The sequence below is a fragment of the Trichosurus vulpecula genome, chromosome 2 (assembly GCF_011100635.1).
Source record: "Trichosurus vulpecula isolate mTriVul1 chromosome 2, mTriVul1.pri, whole genome shotgun sequence".
NCBI classification, from domain to species: Eukaryota; Metazoa; Chordata; class Mammalia; order Diprotodontia; family Phalangeridae; genus Trichosurus; species Trichosurus vulpecula.
Genome location: NC_050574.1, coordinates 31,059,495 through 31,073,539, shown reverse-complemented (window position 1 = coordinate 31,073,539; position 14,045 = coordinate 31,059,495). Strand labels below are relative to the sequence as shown.

The 14,045-nt window shown below is 46.6% G+C and overlaps 1 protein-coding gene across 1 annotated transcript in view; it reads right to left on the bottom strand.

Annotated features, from left to right (window-relative positions):
* Nucleotides 1-1,419: 1,419 nt before the first annotated feature.
* LOC118839330 (MORN repeat-containing protein 1-like) overlaps nucleotides 1,420-14,045 on the bottom strand; it is an 83,966-nt gene continuing 71,340 nt past the window's right edge. Inside the window, exon 4 of the mRNA XM_036746791.1 lies at nucleotides 1,420-1,746. Coding sequence (XP_036602686.1) covers nucleotides 1,622-1,746 — 125 coding nt within the window. The 3' untranslated portion in view covers nucleotides 1,420-1,621. The remainder of the gene's footprint in view (nucleotides 1,747-14,045) is intronic.

The window sequence follows — 14,045 nt, the reverse complement described above, 5'->3', positions numbered from 1 at the left end:
CCATGTGCCAGTACCCAGATGACACATTGGTTGGGACTCACCCATCTAGTGGTGAGTTCTCAAGGTTTTCACTAGAGAATTGGACTCACCTTATTCAAGAAAAAGTGACTAAATTGTTTATGCCCTTTGACCCAGTGATCCCACGACTCTAGGGGAGATCAGAGACACAAAAAGGCCCCATATATACCAAAGTATTTCTAGAAGCCCCTTTTGTGGTAGCAAAAACCCAAACCAACAGACAAACTAGAAGCAAAGTGGGTGCTCGTTGATTGGAAGATGGATGAAAAAACTTCACATGAATGTCATGGGGTATTATTGTGCCCAAAGAAATGACAGATAGGAGAACCTCTGAGAGGCAAAGACAGATTAGTATGAACTGAGTGAAGCTTCTTGGTTCTAGAAAAGAGATGCTATTGCTTTTTGGTAGAGGGGTTGGTGGCTGTGGGGGCAGAAGGTTGGATACTTTATCAGAGGCAGAAATTGGTGGGTTTGGATAAATTGTTTTTCTTTGTTACCAGGGAGGGCTCATTCCTGGGTTGGGGGGTGGGTGGAGATGATAGAAATATATAGATTATATAGAAATGACAGCGATGTAAAACACAAAGCCATCATTAAAATTTGTCATAATTTTTTTTTAAAATGCTGGGCCAGCTTAAGAGGGTCTCCAGCATGGGGCTGGTGCACATTTCCCAGCTTCCCCAGCTCAGAGAGTTCTCTCACACAGGTACTGGCCATGGCATCCAAACACATTGGGAGTTTAGAAATCAGACAGTGGAAAGGTCAACAAGGAAAGGGAACACTCTTGTCCAGCATGGCACGTACAATGTACCTGGCCACTGGTTTTTTGTTTGGATAGCAAACTGCCTGGGAAATAGGAATTCATTAGTATACAGGACGTTCCGCATGCTTTATGGACTCCTGAGGATTTCCTGCTTTAAAAGGATTACGTCCTGTGATTTCACCCTTCTCTTGGGACCCCAGGCCCAAGTGGCTCTGATCTGTGGGGGACGGGCAGCTGAACGGAGACATTTGGCCCAGATTGATGTCAGAGCCTGCCTGAAGGGGGAGGAGGTGAGATGTGTGACTCAACCATGGAGCAGCCCATTGTTGGAAGAGGTCAGGATGTCTGCTAGGGATGATCCATCAGTGACACTGAGTCTGCTGCCAATAAGAGTGACATCTTGGGAGTTGGTCTATTCCCCAGCAGATTTGGGAAGAAAAATCAAAACCGTATGCATGGCAGATTAGAAAAGGGTTTCTTGGAGACTTAGTAAAACCCAGATGCGGCTGGATTTGCTGCTCCCAAAACGGCAGAGCAGAGTGGTATAGCAGTCCTTGGGTTATCAAGGATCTATCAGGGCATTTGTTGGAAGTACAGCGCTTCTTTTCAAATAGGATATAAATGAAGATGGGGACAAGGAAGGACAAGGGGACAAGAGAGGAACAGGGGCCATCGATTCCGGGGCAGGACAAGGGCGCCAGGTTCTGGGGTGATGGGGCCCAGGGCATGTCTTAGTCAAGGCGGAAAGACCTGACTCAGCAGAAAGGGCTCGATGGAAAAGGGGGAAGCATCACCTCCTCTGTCCGGGCAGGTCCTACCCAAAAGGCGCGTGGGGCTTCTTTAGGAATCCTTCGCATGTTGATGCTTTTTCCTTGGCAAAACTTTGAGATGCGCGAAGGCAGTGGGGAGCGTCTTGCCCAGGAAGGGTGGTGCAGTTATCTCTTCCACCATGATGACGTATTCACCTGGGAGAGAAACGAGAGGAAAGGGTTTTGTCAGCCGGATGCACACACTCACACGCAGAAGGGTCTGAAGGCCGAGTTGGGGAGCCGATGCTCTGCACAAGCTATCCGTGTGCAATCCACGACCTGACAGCCTTCCCTTTCGCCATTACATGGTTAACCGCGACCAGGCTGCTCAGGTATGGAGTCAGTGAAGGGTGTCTCATCTGGGGCAGAAAAACACAGGAAGATTTGGAGAAACTGATTCAAGGAGGAACAAGAAAGCGATGTGAACAATGATTACTATAACGAAAATGACAAATATATGAATAAGAGGCTAGACCTTAGAGAAATGATAACCAAGCCTGGCCCCAGAGAAAGGCAGAGAAATACCTTCTTCGTTGAAGCAGAGGGGTGGGGGGACTAGGGCGCCCAAAGTTGCATTCACAGCCAGAGGTAAAAGTGCTGGTGAATTTGTATAGTGTTTCTTTGTGATAAGGTGGGGGTGGGGTCGGGAGGGTGGGGAGCACGATAGATCTGCAAATGACTAAAACGAGAGGCGCCAATAAAACTCGACAGTCTTCACTGGGCACGGGAGATATTGGGAGTACACGCTAAGGGTTGACTAGACCTTGGGGCAGAAACACCCCCGGACTGATTACTAGAAGCTTCTTTTGAAAGTGTTCAATGGGGAAAAAAAATTCGAAATTAAGATCTTTCAAGATTTTATTTTTATAAGAAAGGTTTTCTTTTCTGCAAACAATCTGGAGCCTTTCAAAATCAGAGGAAACCATAAAGAAAGAAAATAGGAAACAAGGAAGCTTTGGCGGCAGTGGGAAGGGCCCTACTCTGCTGCTGGGGCTCACTGGTCTGGATTTGCTTTGGCACTGGAAAATACATAAAAACATTCTTTGGCTGGAGCGCTCCAGGAATGTATCTGCTCGCTGCAAGCAAGGTCAACGGGAGGTGGTTTGCCCCGTAAAAGGTGGAGCACAACGCTGGAATTATGAGATTTTAAAAACTGTCCAGTTAAAGAGCCCTGGGTTTGCGGGTGTCCTGGGTTCAGATCTCAGCCTTGTCACTTACTGTCTGTGTGACACTTCCTATTTCTGGGCCTCAGTTGGTCAAATGACTGAGTGAACGGTCTCTATGGTCTCTAAGACCCCCCCTACCTCAGCTTTAAAGCTACAATCTTGTTTAATGCAGAACATTTGCTGCCTTTAAAAAAATCAAATTCTTTATTAATATAGTTTGATTTTTTTCCATACCACCTTTGTTTCCAAATATGTTCCTGTCTTGCTCCTGCCTCCAAAAAGCCATCTCACAAAAAAAAGAATAAAAGAGAGCAAAAGAAAATCAGCTTAGCAAAACATAACCAAGTTTAACAGTTGGTGCCATGTTCCATCCTCGTGGTCTCTCTGTAGGGAAGGGAAGAAGGTACATTTTCTTTTCTTCAGGGGTCACATTTAATATTATAATTATAATATATTTAGCTTCTCTCTTTCTTTTCCTTCCTTCCTTCCTTCCTTCCTTCCTTCCTTCCTTCCTTCCTTCCTTCCCTCTTCCACATTCTTCCCTTCCTTCCTTCTCACTTACATTCATCTTTTCCCTCTCACATTCCCTCCCTTGCCTTGCCTTCTCTTCCCTTCCTTTTTCCTTTCCTTCCTTCCTCCATTAAAGATATTACCTCCTTTAGGAGCATCTAAAGACACAAAGTATTCCTGGAAAATCTATGAACGTACCACAGGCTCATGGGTTAGGTTTTTCTCTGACTCTGGCAATCCTCCAATTCAATTCCCTTCAAATCTTGTGATAAGAGAATCCCAGTCAGAGCTGGAAGGGACGTTGGAGGCATGTTCCATGCTTGTACCAGAATTCTCACTCTAACATCCCCCATGAGTGGAAGTCCTTGCAGACTTCTAGGGAGGGGAAGGGAGAGTGGGAGCCCAATGCCTCCCACTCTTGGCTGGCTCCAATTCTTAGGAAGTCTGCCCCTGCATTAAGCTTAAATTGACTTCTTTGCAATTCCCCACATTGGTCCTAGCTTTCCCTTCCAGGGTCAAACAGAGCACATCTCATCTCCTTACACATGATGACTTTTCAAATATTGAAGATCTTTTTGTCTGTTCCCACCACCTCCAGCTTCCTCTTCTCCAGGCCAAGCACCCCTCAGTTCCTTCCATCAAATCTCTTATAGTAGTCTCTGGACTACGCTGGTTGCCCTCTTCAGGTCATGTCAAAATTTGCCAATTCCTTTTTAAAACGTGGCAGCCCAGACCGGGACAGCATCCCAGATGCTGGCTGACTGGGACAATTTTCTATTAGTTGAGAAGCAGTATGGCTAAAGGTGAGGGAGAGCTCTGAATCTGAAGACTGAGGACCCAGGTTCAATTCTGGGTCTGCCATTCATGAACTGAATGACATTGGCCAAGCAACTTCCTCAGTTTCCTCCTCTGTAAAATGTGGAGATTGAGCCAGATTGCCTCTACAGCTATGACGCTTTGATGTTGGGTTGCAATTCAGCAAATATTTATTAATCTGCAAGAGGATAAGGGATGCATACCAACATTTAGATGATTCCATGGCACAGTTTGTGTGCTCAGGGAATTTTAGGGAAATAATTGTGGAACATGCTCAGGGCTCAGGGCAGTTAGGGTGGCATGGTGGATGGGGCACAGGGCCAGGCATCAGGAAGACCTAAGTTGAAATCTGGCCTCAGACACTTACTAGCTGTGTATCCCTGGGCAAATCGCTGAGCCCTGTTTGCCTCAGTTTCCTCATTTGTCAAATGAGCTGGAGAAGGAAATGGCAAACTGCTCTAGCATCTTTGCCCAGAAAACCCCAAATGGGGTCACAGAGAGCTGAACATGACTGAAACAACTGAACAAAAAGTCAGAGAATTAAAACAGTACATTTTTTTAAAAAAAGAAAGGATGAAGAATAAAGTTAGTGCAACCAGGTGAACAACTTATTTTTTTAAAGCAACAATGCCATAAGTATAAAGATCTTTGAAAAACTTAAAGAAGAACTCTGATGATTCTGGAGGATGGAGACTGCACCACACCATTTACCTCCGGACCCAGAGGTGAGGGACTCCAAATGCAGACTTTTGGGACACAGACAAGGGGGGAGTTTGTTTTTGCTTGACCATTCATGTTTGCTAAAAAGGGTTTTGTTTGTATTTTAAATTTGAGCTGGGGAGGGGGAAGGGGAGAAAAGAAACACTGGTTAATTAAAAAATTGAAAAAGTAAAAGGAGGATCATTTAGTTTCCTTTGTTCTTTCTCCTAAAGCCTTGATGGAAAGAAAAGGATCATTCCCTAGAAGACACCCTTTCCATCAAGGCACCTCGGTGCTCTCAGGGACACAGGAAGCTAAGTGAGTTCGCTTCTGGTGGAGTGGCGGAGAGACCCAGAAATGGACTTCGCCCTCATCCCACTGCCGAGAGCAGAGTTAAGCAAGGCATCTTCCACTCCCAGGATGTTGCTTTGAAAACTGGTCCCTTTAATCTTGCCTGCTACGTACTGAGGGACCTGTTTTTCCAAGTCATGTTGGAAAACCGTGGGGAAGGAGAATTTGGTAGTTACATTTCCAGGGCCTGGCCCAACCCCTCCCTCTGCATGGAGCCCACTAGACTCTTGCCACTTTGAAATAGCCTGTATGTGTTAATGGGTAAAAACTCGAAGTGACCTTGTGAGCAATCCCAGCATTCCACCAGCGTTTTATAGTGTTTACAGGATGGCCTATAACAAACAGCTTTTCATGCCCCAAGGAGAATCTGCTTCACCAAAGCAAGAAGGAAGGCTCTGTGCTCCGACAACCAGGACTTGGTTGGGCCTTCTGACTGTGCTGCCCCAGGACACTTTGGCTAAGGCCTGGAAATGGGCAGCAGTGCAAAGCTGGGGCTGGGCTTAGGAGGGATGGAGGAGGGGACAGGGGTGATAGGAGGGGTAAATATAATTCCTTGGGGGGTGCTCCTTTATCATGGAAGAATAGGCTTTCCACCCATAGGGGTCCTGGAATCTAAAGATACTTTTTCCCCATGCATACCTGCTGTGATCCTGGACTTCTGCCTTCTGAGGAAGGATCTTGCTTCCTGGGAAGCCCCCAGGGATGGGGTTGGGTTAGGACTGGAACAGAGCCACTTGTCCAAGGGGAGCAGAATGCCCAGCAGTGGCCAGGCAGGACCAGAGGCATCGCGTGCTTCCCACAGTTGGGGAACCTCTGACAGAGGGGGATTTTATGGAATGCTGTTTCCACAGCGTTGTTCTTAAAAATGTTCATTAGAGCATTATCTCACTTTTATGGATCACATAAACACCCATTTACTGTTCTCCCCCTCCTTCCAGTCCTGGAGGCCTTTCTGGCTCCAAGTTCTCCGGTCTGAGAGCCCTCTGTGGAGGTGGCAGCAGCGGCCAGGATGTCTGAGTGCCTCCTTCCTCACCCAGGTAGCAGCCCACGAAATCTCCCTGGGACCCCCAAGCACAGAGGAAACTCAGGAATTGTGGCTCTCTCTCCCCTCCCCCCACTATGCTCTCCAATGACAGGGCCTGAGGACGCTGTTGGGTACTGGGTCTGGAGGGGAGTCTGGCCAAGAGGATACTGGGGTGGATAGAGAGGCTGGTGCTAGGGTGCTGGAGGGTCTGTGAAGAGAAAGCAAGGGAGGCTCTGAGGACTTTGTGAAGAGACAGAGCATTGTACACAGTAGGCACTTAATGAATGCCTCTTTACTGAATGATCAGAAGTGGTTCTGGCCATCTCACTGTAACTGGAGGTGACTGAAGCCAGTGAGAAGGTGAGATGCTTCAGACTGGAAGAGGATGGGAACAGAAATAATGAAAGATATTTGAAGATCAGTGCTCCAGATGAGTTTAGGTAGGTACCCAGGTGGCACAGTGAATAAAGCGCTGGGTCTAGAATCAGGAAGACCTGAGTTCCAATCCAGCCTCAGACAATGACTAGTTGTGTGACCCTGGGCAAGTCACTAAGCTGCTGCCTGCCTCAGTTTACTCATCTGTAAAATGGTAGTAGTAATAATAATAGCCCTTCCCTCCCAGGGTGTTGTGAAGATCAAATGAGATGATATTTGTAAAATGCTTAGCACAGTGCCTGACACACAGTAGGTGCTTTATAAATGCTAGCTATTTTGATGATGATGACAACAGTCTTGTGTAAGCATATACTGATTGCAGGATCTTAGCAGACTTAAAGCTGGAAGGAACCCAGACCACCAAGTCTGAAGACTCTCTTTCCTTTCCTTTCCTTTTTCTTTTTCTTTTCCTTTTTTTGAAGCCATCAGGGTTAAGTGACTTGCCCAAGGTAACATAAGTTAGTAAGTGTCTAAGTTTGGATTTGAACTCAGATGCTCCTGACTCCAGGGCCTGTCCTCTATCCAATATGACGCCACCTAGCTGCCCCAAGTTCAGGGGTTCTTAAACTTTTTTTTGTCATGGACTGCTTTGGCAGACTGCTGAAGCCTATGGACCCCCATATCAGAATAAAGTTTTTAAAAGTGCAAAAATGCATGGTATTATAAAGGAAATTAATTATATTGAAATAGTTATCAACATTTTTTCTTTAAACATGTGCATGGACCCCAGGTTAAGAGCCCCTGGTTTAGTCCAGTCCCCTCATTTTACAAAAGCAGAAACTAAGGTACCAAGAGATGAAGTCGATTGCTCCACTAAGTGGTCAAGGCAGAATTTGAACCCAGGTTATCTTTGACTCCAGATCTTTCACAGTTTCCCCTATACTGACTCTGAAAGGTGAATTCAGTAAAATTCTTTTCATTCTTTTCTTGTCCCCTGCTGTGCAGAGACCTCCTCACCAAGGGGCATTCTGAGCAAAAAGCAGGCCAGCCCCTCCCTAGAGAGCAGAAAAGGATAAGAACAGAAATCCCCCAGTAGAGGCAAGAACAGCCCAGCCCAGGCCTTCTTGTACTTTGGGAAGTCTTTTCTGCCTGACTAAAACTGGCTGATGTGTGTAGGGGGTGGGGGGTGGGGGAACAATTGTTGTAATTTGGTTTTGATACTGAAACCTGTAGGATGTTGAACTAAAAGCTTTAAGCTACACGAGAAGTCTATTTTTGAGCTAATGTCAAATGATCCCTAATTAGGCGGCACTGAGGACTTGCTAAGGGGGTGAGAGAATCTCCCAGTGGCTTCATCTAAAGCTTATTGAATAGTAATTAGATTCAGCATCGGGGCACGCTCCTTTCCAGAATGCTCAAAATAAAACAAACCCTGGCATCTTTGGTACTACAGTGAAATCGCTGCCCGAAAGCCAATGACAATGGGGCAAGATTGTGCAAAATGCCAATTTGGGATTGCTTCACGTGAAGGGCCAGCCAGGTGTGGTTGGGCAGTCTGTCCTGGAGGCAGGAGGATGGACTGAATGAACTGCCATGACCCTCAGCCATAACTTGTACAAAATGGGCTTGGGTCAAAGAGTGTAAAAGGTACCTCCAAATAAACATTTAAAGGCAAATTCAGAGGAGACAGGAGATGAGGGTAAGGGGCAGGGAGAAAATTTCAGGCTCACAACTTCAAGGCTGTATGGAGGGAGAGATATCAGGTGGTCCTATGGTGGTAGCAGGAGCCAGAGACCCCAGTATACTGGCTTAAAGGTTCTGGAAGGGGAGAGAGCAGAGTTAGGATAGATTGGAAAAGAGCTCACCTGGGGGATGGCTGAGAAGGAAATACTCTTTGGTAGTTTCCTATTTTAACTATTTTTGCTAACTTGGTGCTAAGCTCTCTTACAACTGCTATCAATGCCTTCTACATTTTGGCACCTGGGCGGCAAACTCCTCATTGCCATACTCTAGTTGGTTCTTCTCTGCCCAACAATACTGATTAGAGATGCCTAAACACAATTTCAGATAGCTTCTTCCAAGAAGATACTGAAGTTCCTCTCATGCAAAACCTTCTTCTGGATGTTTAGATGTTCCTCAAAATGCTACCCTTGATGAGGAGAACCTTCATTTCTTCACTGTGCTATCATGCAAATCAGCAGAGAACAAAGGCTTAACAGCTTTGCTTTCAGAACTCACTTTGTGACCCAAGGCAAGGATGTGGACACAGAGGTAGAAGAGGTGACCACCACAGGACCGGCGTCTCCAGGCCATGACTCCAGGGAGCAAGGTCTCTGAGCCTTACAGACTTGGATGAGATAAATGGGTTGATGGCCCTTGGGAGTTTGCTTGGGCCCTAGGGATCATGTCAAACTTTGTCTAAGGGACCAAAGTCTGGTGCCTAGTTTTGTAGCTGAGATAGAAACTGGGACAGGAGTCCATATCGGTAACTGATAGGCAGAAGGAAGTGGACATAATATACAACATAGAATCCAGTGGGCCTGGCTTGAGGGAGGGGAGATGGTTTCAATGATGGGCAGTGTAGACTTTCCTCCTGCTCAGCATTTCAAAATGCTTTCCGATATTTTCTCCTCCCATTTGGTCTCGGGCTCTTTTTCCTATTTTTAGTCTCTGCTTTTTCCATGTCTCTTGTAAACCAATGGAGAGAGTCTGAGGGTAATGATCGGAAACTCATCAAATCGGAACCAGGATTCCAGCCACCTCTAGGCATTTTCTATTTTGGAAATTCCTCAGCTCTGTTGTGCTTCAACACAGGAAGTTGACAGAAGCAAAGGCAAGTTAGAAGCCGGAGATCCAGAAACCGGATGGTAGTTGGCTAAGTCTTCTCATAGGCTGGGAAAATTCTGTCAAAACCTTTAAGAAACCTGCCAAGTGGGTCTCTTTCCCCCTTTCCAACCCAACCCTAGGAAGGGTGGCAAGGGATATGGGAAGGGGGAGGCTCCCCTCTGGCCAGCAAGTCTGGTCTGTTACATGAGTGGTTGTTTACTCTGGGGGGACAGAAAGAAACGGGCATCCCTCTGGGCTGAGAGTAAATGAACAACAGCAGTCAGTGCATACACCAGGCAGAAGACCAAAAGCCATCAGAGATTTGGGAGCATCTAAGAAAGACTCTAGAGCAGATTTTAGTCAGTTAACTAATCATTCAACCAATCAATAAGAATTTAGTGCCTACTTTTTTGTTTTGTTGAATGACTTGCCCAGGGTCCCACAGCTAGTAAGTGTCAAGTGTCTGAGGCCAGATTTGAACTCAGGTCTTCCTGACTCCAGGACTGGTGCTCTAACCACTGTGCAACCTAGCTGCCCTCTACTCTTCAAGTGCCTTCTTTATCCCAACTTTGCTGCCAAGTCCCAGCTGCCTTCTTGCACTCCCTTCTTTCTCAGGAAGGGCCCAGAGCAGCCATCTTTCATTCTCCGGACTTCATTACCCACTTGAGTACTTCTCCGCTTTTCCACTGTGGTCTTTCCCTGTTAGAAAGTAAGCTCCTGGAGGGCAGGGGCTGTCTTTCTGCTCTTATCCATATTCTCAGTGCCTGTAAGCTAGAAAGAACTTAATAAATGCATGCTGCCTTGACTTAACTTCCTATGTGCCAGGCGACCATATAAAGACAAGGATGAAACCCTGCCAGCCTTCGAGAAGTTTCCATTCTATCTACATGCATAGATATAAGCACATACAGAGAAACTACAAGGTAGTTTCATGGGGGAAGCTCTAGTGGCTTGGCAGGAGGGGAATATCAGGAAAAGCCTCGTGTAGGAGGGGACTCGAGCTGAGTTTTGAAGGAAGCTAAGGGGCAGAGGTGAAGATGCAGCACATTCTAGGCATGGGGGGCAGCCTGGTAAGGGAACAGAGGAATGTCAGGAAGGCCATTTTGGCTGAACTGAAGAGTAAGCCTGGACAGGTAGCTTGGAGCTAGGTTGTGAATAGATACCAAACAGAGTTTCTATTTTATTCTCCAGGTCATAAATAGGAAGCCTCTGGCATTTCTGGAGCATAGTGGAGGAGTGCCATTGTCCAACAGCCCAGGATCACACAGAGTAACCACACTTTGTAGCTTCAGCCCTGGGTAAACCATGCCTAGGGTCATAAGACAGAAGGACCTAGAGCTGGAAGGGACCTCAGAGGTCATCTAGTCCAACCCTTTCATTTTATAGTTGGGGAAACTGAGGCCCAGGTAGTATTTTTCTCTGTTTGGAATGCTCTCCTTTCTTCACTCCCAATCATACTCCTCCCTGGCTTCCTTTAAGTCCCAACCAAAACTCATCTTCTACAGGAAGCCTTCCCAAAGCCCTCATAATTCTGATGTCTCCCCTCTGTTAATTATCTCCTATTTAACTTGAAAGTATTTTGCTTTGTACATATTTGTTTGTGTATTGTATCCTGTGAGCTCCTTGAGGGCAGGGACTGTCTTTTGTCTCTTTTTTGTATCCCCAGCACCAAGCACAGTTCCTGGCACATAGTAGGCACTTAATAAATGTTGCTTGATTGATTGCCCAAGGTCCCTTGAGGGGTACAGGACAAAGCCAGGATGGAAACTCAGGTTTTTGAGAGGGGGAATTCTCTCTTCAGGTATGGGCTGGAAAAGGTGTCCCTGGAGGTACATCTGAGCCAAGGTCTCTGACTCCCCATCTGTTTCCACCCCCAAGCTGTAGTTCTGCCTGACATGGCCTGGTGAACACGTCCACCATAACCCTTCAACCCCAGTACCTGCTGTTGACACTTCCTCACCGTGTGACTTTGGGCAATCAGTCAGTTTGCTCATCTCTCTAATGGGGATAATAATCCCAATACTCCCTAGAGCACTGGACCTCTGTGAGGCCCTCACATGCACAAGCAGGAGAGACTAGCCATTGAGAGAAATGTCTATTGTCCAGGCTGGGAGTCAGGGACAGGGGATGCTCTGTGGCTGTGGGACTTTGGGTGTCACATCATGTCACTGGGCCTTGGCTCAGTTTCCACTTCTGTAAAGTGAGGAGGTTGGTCTAGATGGCTTCTGAGGCCCCTTAAAGCTCTAAATTAATGATCTTAATAACTTTGGGGTAAGTCAGAGCCTCCTTGGGCCTCATTCTTCTAGGATTGGACTAGATGTCTCTGAGGTTCTTTCCAGTTCTAAAGATATGGTCCCAGGATCTTAAAAGTCCATGTCCTAGAAGATGATGTCTGGTAATAGTCAGTCAGCTGGCTTTTATTAAGCACCTACTATGCACCAGACTCTGTGCTCTGTTGGGAATATAAGGAAAGGCTACCTCTTCCCTACAAAACAAAACAGCACAGTCTCTACTCTTAAGGAACTGGTGAGATGTTGAGTAGATCCTTTAGGAGGAATTTAAGGGGAGCAGGGACAAAAAGCACAGAGGATGGAGTGGGGTGTCTGGTGGGAGCAGGCTAATGGGCTTGAGATCATGGGGCCACTCAGGTATGGAAGAATGGGCATTGGGGGATGGGGGTGGGGCAGACTTTAAACCGAGGAAGTGGGTGGTGGGAGATGAATAGGAGGGTGATTTTCAAGTATCTGAACATTTGTACTGTGGAAGAGGGATTCATCTGGGTGGAACTAGGAACGATGTCTTCTGTTCTGGGGGGGGGAAATGGCAAAGAAGCCAGTTTACCTGTGATGTCAAGAAAACTACCATGTCATGGGCTGCTCAGTGCCTTTCTTTCTTCCTGTTTCAATCTCCCACTTAAGAAATTTTGAGTCCCCATTGGTGGTTTCCATCTAGTGGTTGGTAAAGCCCTTGGATCTTCTGAGGGGTCCAAGATAAGAATTCTTTAGTGGCACCAGAAGCAGTGAATAATTGTCAGATATTATGAGTGGTTTGTTAAATTACTCTAGGGGTTCACAACACATTTTTGTTGTTGTTGAAAGGAGTTTATGGAACAAAAACTTTGGGAACCACTGGCCTTCTGCATTTGGGCAAAACTCCTCTCTTTGATAGTTAAGGCCTTCCATGATATAGCCTCATCTTACTAATCCATCCTGCTTCACTGCTTCACTGCTCCCCAATGTGAGCTCTCTTCTCCAGATGGGCCAGAGTCTTCCTCCTGCCCCAAACCCACCAGGCTTCATCTAAACTCTGGACCTTTATGCTCTGGCATGGCATCACCCTTGCACACGATGATTCTCTCACTCTCCCTGCCCAAGTTCCACATACCCTTCAAGACCCAAAGCAAATCCCATCTCAGAGGACAGCAAAAATGGGGTATCCTGGAAGGAGCTCTGGAGGTGAGGAGGATCTAGGTTCAGACCCTTGCTTGGCTAGCTGGGTACTCTTGGGCATCTTCTTGGGGTCTCACTTTTCCTCCCCTGTCAAAAAAGGATCTCGATAGGCTTAGAAGATGGGCTAGAATGAGTCTGACAGGACTCAATAAAGACAAATAAGAATTTCTGGGCTTGGGTTCAAAACCAACCCTAATTTTCCAAGTACCAGATGGGTGAGAGACATGGGAGGACATCAGCTGCTGTGGAAGAGATCTGGGACTTGGGGGAACCACACTTTCAAGAGCCATTGGTGCCATCTGGCCACTAGAACATTGAATACTATCCTCCTCAGCTGCCCTGAGAGAGACATGGAGCTCAGAACCAGGGAGGCAAGCACGTTGCTGTGGTCTGCTGCAGAAGGACCACATGTGGAGCAATAGACCGCACATCCTAGGAGAGACTAGCTGGAGTGTGTCTCAAAAGCCATAGATGGCCAAAGGACTGGAGGAGTGTGATAGAGAGGGAAGAGCACTGACTCTGGAATCAGACGACCTGGGTTCCAATCCTACTCTGCACTACTTCCTACCTGGATGACCTTGAACAAGACCCCTTAACCTTTCTGGACCTCAGTTTCCTCATCTGTGAAATGGGAGGTCAAATTATATGGTCTCTGAGTTCTCTATGAACTGGATCCCAACTGGTTCTGACACCATAAACAAAGCTGGAGTCCAATGGGGAATAACTTCCCTGGGATCCCATTGGAAAGCTGCTGTATATCCTTTGTCATTGAGCTGCCTGGGTCTTTATGGGGCCATCATCGATTACTGCCCTGGGTCTGGGAGGAGCTGCTCATGAACCCTCTGCCATTACAGCTCCCATTTTGGGGTGGACATTTGTGAGATCATCAATAACCATAAAGTCACCATAAAAGATAATGGAGTCGTGCTTAAAGAAAATCGTTCAGTAAAGGTTTATGAATTTTGTGGTCATTAACACGCAGCCATGATTAGAGATCAGTTCATGGGCCACAGGATTTTCAGAATATGACACAATATATTTTTCAGCCAATGAAACTCTGAGAGATGAAGGAAGCTCTGCAGAGGTCATTGAGGTAAGGATGGAAAGAGGGGGCCTCTTTGCTGGCCATGAGTTTGAACGTGAAGTGCTCACCACTATGCCACAGAATCTTTGAGCTAGAAGGGACCTCTGAGGCTGCCCAGTCCAGACTGTATCTGATCCAGAATCTCCATCCATCAT